At 37.6% G+C, this 3,382-nt stretch overlaps 2 protein-coding genes across 2 annotated transcripts; both read right to left on the bottom strand.

The window, feature by feature from the left end:
- Positions 1-472: 472 nt before the first annotated feature.
- LOC111373771 (photosystem II core complex proteins psbY, chloroplastic-like) lies at positions 473-1,342 on the bottom strand. Its single transcript, XM_022996334.1, has one exon. The coding sequence runs from the start codon at positions 1,232-1,234 to the stop codon at positions 647-649; it is 588 nt and encodes a 195-aa protein (XP_022852102.1). The 5' UTR covers positions 1,235-1,342; the 3' UTR covers positions 473-646.
- A 144-nt stretch (positions 1,343-1,486) lies between these two features.
- LOC111373770 (T-complex protein 1 subunit epsilon-like) lies at positions 1,487-3,376 on the bottom strand. Its single transcript, XM_022996333.1, has 6 exons — positions 3,175-3,376; positions 3,011-3,063; positions 2,773-2,875; positions 2,358-2,524; positions 2,172-2,285; positions 1,487-1,862 (listed from the first exon to the last, which is right to left on the bottom strand). Exons 1-6 carry the CDS (start codon positions 3,353-3,355, stop codon positions 1,692-1,694), a joined length of 789 nt encoding a protein of 262 aa, XP_022852101.1. The 5' UTR covers positions 3,356-3,376; the 3' UTR covers positions 1,487-1,691.
- Positions 3,377-3,382: the final 6 nt, after the last annotated feature.

Below are 3,382 nucleotides of genomic sequence, written 5' to 3'. Positions count from 1 at the left end.
ATTTGACGATCAGTATATATTTCACTAGGATCATGAGAGAGTTAATTATAACCACTTGAGATCCATGAGATACTAATTGTTGGATTTGCTTAAATTAAAAGTCACGATTATTTATCAAACATGCTTCTCAAATCCATGTGTAGGAGGAACGCTGTCGAATGACTGTGTTAATAGTAAATGTGCTTTTAATGCTGTGTAAACAAAGGGCTGTAAAAAATAGACACGTGTAGGGATAGATTGAGAAAACGAAGTTCAAGACAGTGCAGACACTCTTGTCTTCTCTCTATGTTTTTCCTCTGTTCTATAAGATTGTTGCTGCATTTACTCTTCACATTAAAGATCAGATTATTGTAGAGGATTTAAGCTGTAACAAACAACCAACCAACAGACTTCTATTTTTGACTCTTTGGAGGTATGCTTCATGAAATTTAAGTTTTCACCAAAAGTGTCTTTAGCTAAACAAAAGCAATTCTAGTTGAAATTTTTATGGTTTATGCAAACTAGATTAAGGATATTAAGAACAGACAACATACATAATCAAGTTCATAATAACCTTTTGATATACAGTTATCCAGGATAAATCCTACTAACATTAGAAGCACAGAATATATGTTTTTGTAATCGATAAAGAGATTGATAACCTTTCTCAATCTGATCTCATCCTGCTAATCTGGTTCAAAGCTGGTTGCAAGATGTTGTAAAGAACCCAAAGAATGGCGGGGGTGACTACAAACAGCAAGAGCTGGCCTCTGTTGTCATTCGCGGCAGCATCAGCAATCATGGCAATTTCACTGGCTGATGACTCTGGCGGGTGCATGAAACTTGAGCCCGCAAGTCCACCTAGCCCGAGCCCCATGATCACCCCTTTGACACTCCTCATTTTATTAATCTGGTTAAGGGCAGGTTGAAGAATGTTGTAAAGAACCCAAGCTATGGCTGGAACGATAGGCAGCAGAAGGGCGAGCCCCCGGTTATCACCTTCGGCTATATCAGCAATTTGTTGGGCAGCAAAGGCAGCATCAGAGGAGCTGAGGGTGGCGAAAATAACTCCTGCGAGGGCGGTACCAGCCAGGCCCGACACTTCTAATGGCTTTGAGGTGGTGGTGAGTCCTCTTGGGAGGTTTTGCATCGAAAAAAGGGAGATCGATTTCTTGGAAGGGTTAGAAGTACCCTTTGTATTGGTGTTGAAGCACTTGGAATTGGTCATAGCCATTGTTGCCAACGTAGCTGCCATTGGCGGTCAAGTTTTGTTTGGCCAAATGCTCAGATCTTGTGCTTGCCACAATGGTCAAAATTGAGAAAAATGAGGTCCAATGGGATTGTGAAAATTGGATGGTTTTCTCATCCAAAAAATGTGGCTGGCGAATTATAGACCTCATATTAGAAACTCCACTACGTTTCTTATCTCTTGCAATATTTCTTTTTGGGCATAAATCCTCCCTAGAAAAAGTTGCATGGTACATAAACAGACAATTTGTTCACAAAAGAAAACATAATGGTCAATATTCCTACCATAATTAAAGATTAAACATGTTCATCAAAGATAACAATTCATTACAAATACAAAGCCACTCTAAAAGGAATTCACCAAAGGAACGTAAAATACTAAAATTGCCCAATGTTCAAGCAAACCATGTAGCGTAGACAATTTTTTAAGAACAAGCAAAATTTTGTATAAAATACTGGATAATTTAATAATCAGATGATGAGATAACATCATCAATCTTCAGAATCATTTTAACAACTTGAGTTGCAAGAAGAATCTGCTGTTGTTTCCCAATCAACGTCTCAAAGACATTTTGCTCGCGCATGTCATTTGTTCCAATATCATTGCAATCAATACCACAGCAGTTGTTGTTTTCCTGCATATAAAAATTCACAATCATTTGAGAAAAGTGAAAACCGCACTTGTCAATAAGACAAGGGACAAAGGAATAGGGATAATTGCACCATTGCATTTTACAAGGATTTGAATGGTTTCTGAATTTCCGTCACATTGGGATTTATGGTGCAACATTGAAGACCAACTTGCCCCTTTAGTAAGGTTGGGACCAACTTCTACTGGGAATATGCTGGGACCAATGGTGCAATTTTCTAAAAGAATAAATGAAAGAGGATGTAACTTGTTTTGGTCCTCCAACCACAGAGAAGTGGCAAAATGTCAAGATTACCTTAATCTGTTGAGATTTAACGGCAGAAAGAGTTTCAATGGGTTGGAGACCACTATTCTCAGCCAGTGCCATGGGAATTGCATCTAAAGCATCTGCAAAAGCCCTGATTGCATACTGCAGACACAATTAACCTTTTAGCATATAAGTTGAAAATAATATGAGTACTGAATGAAATTAGCCTATTACCTGCTCAACTCCTGGGTATTTATCAGCAGCCGCTTCCACTGCAATTGAGCAAGAAATCTCAGATGATCCACCACCATATACTATGGAGTTGTTGCGAATCAGATTCCGAGCAACACATAAAGCATCATGAAGACTTCGTTTTGTTTCCTCTATCATCATCTTGTTACCTAATGCATCATCAAGAACAATAATCTGTTTCAAATTTCTATGTACAATGAATAATTCTTTCCCATTCCTCTCTTTATTTTTCTTTCAGTTTTTCAGAGTTAGTCTAATAGTTTGAAAATCACAATTCTACCAGCTACCTGGTCTGTCTTCATCACAAATAACCTATTATGATACAATTCAACACAAAAGCACAAAACAAGAACTTCCAGAACAAGCTCAGAGAAAAAATAATACAAAATCAACCTACCACCACGTATAAATATGGTCACAGCCCTTGAATTTGCACAATGCTCAATGTATATCATTCGATCTTTAGTAGTACCAAATGCTTTTTCTCGAACCAAACCAGCCTGGGGTCCATAAGCAATCATCAACCATAAAACTTATTATGATCTTATAACCGTAGCTAGCAAAAGCAAACTGAATAATATACGTAAATTGTAAAAATAAACAGGAGGCTGTTATTGACAGTGTGGAAACATTACTCTGCCTAGTTTTTCTGGGGTCAACTCTTGAAACCTTGGCACAATCCTCCCACCTAAACACCAAAGTAGAGATACATGGGCAATTACAAATCAAAATTAAAATGTATTAGAAGTATTAAAAAAGGACAAATCTTTAACAATAAAATTGCAATAATTATATGCACCAGTGGCTATGGCTATCAGCTCTAACTCAACACCACCAACCCATCGAACAGCAGGCAAGTTTCTATGCATCAGTAAGTGATTTGCCTCATCATCAAAACCCCACTGGCAGATAACCAAGGTAGCACCAACATCCTGCAATACCAAAGGTTTGTAAAGAAAAAAGTAAAGAGCCATATACATACAAGTATCTCAACATTTAACACACTA

Source organism: Olea europaea, unplaced genomic scaffold, assembly GCF_002742605.1.
Source record: "Olea europaea var. sylvestris unplaced genomic scaffold, O_europaea_v1 scaffold11613, whole genome shotgun sequence".
NCBI lineage: Eukaryota > Viridiplantae > Streptophyta > Magnoliopsida > Lamiales > Oleaceae > Olea > Olea europaea.
The sequence above is the reverse complement of the archived record's forward strand: the minus strand, read 5'-3'. Positions and strand labels throughout refer to the sequence as shown.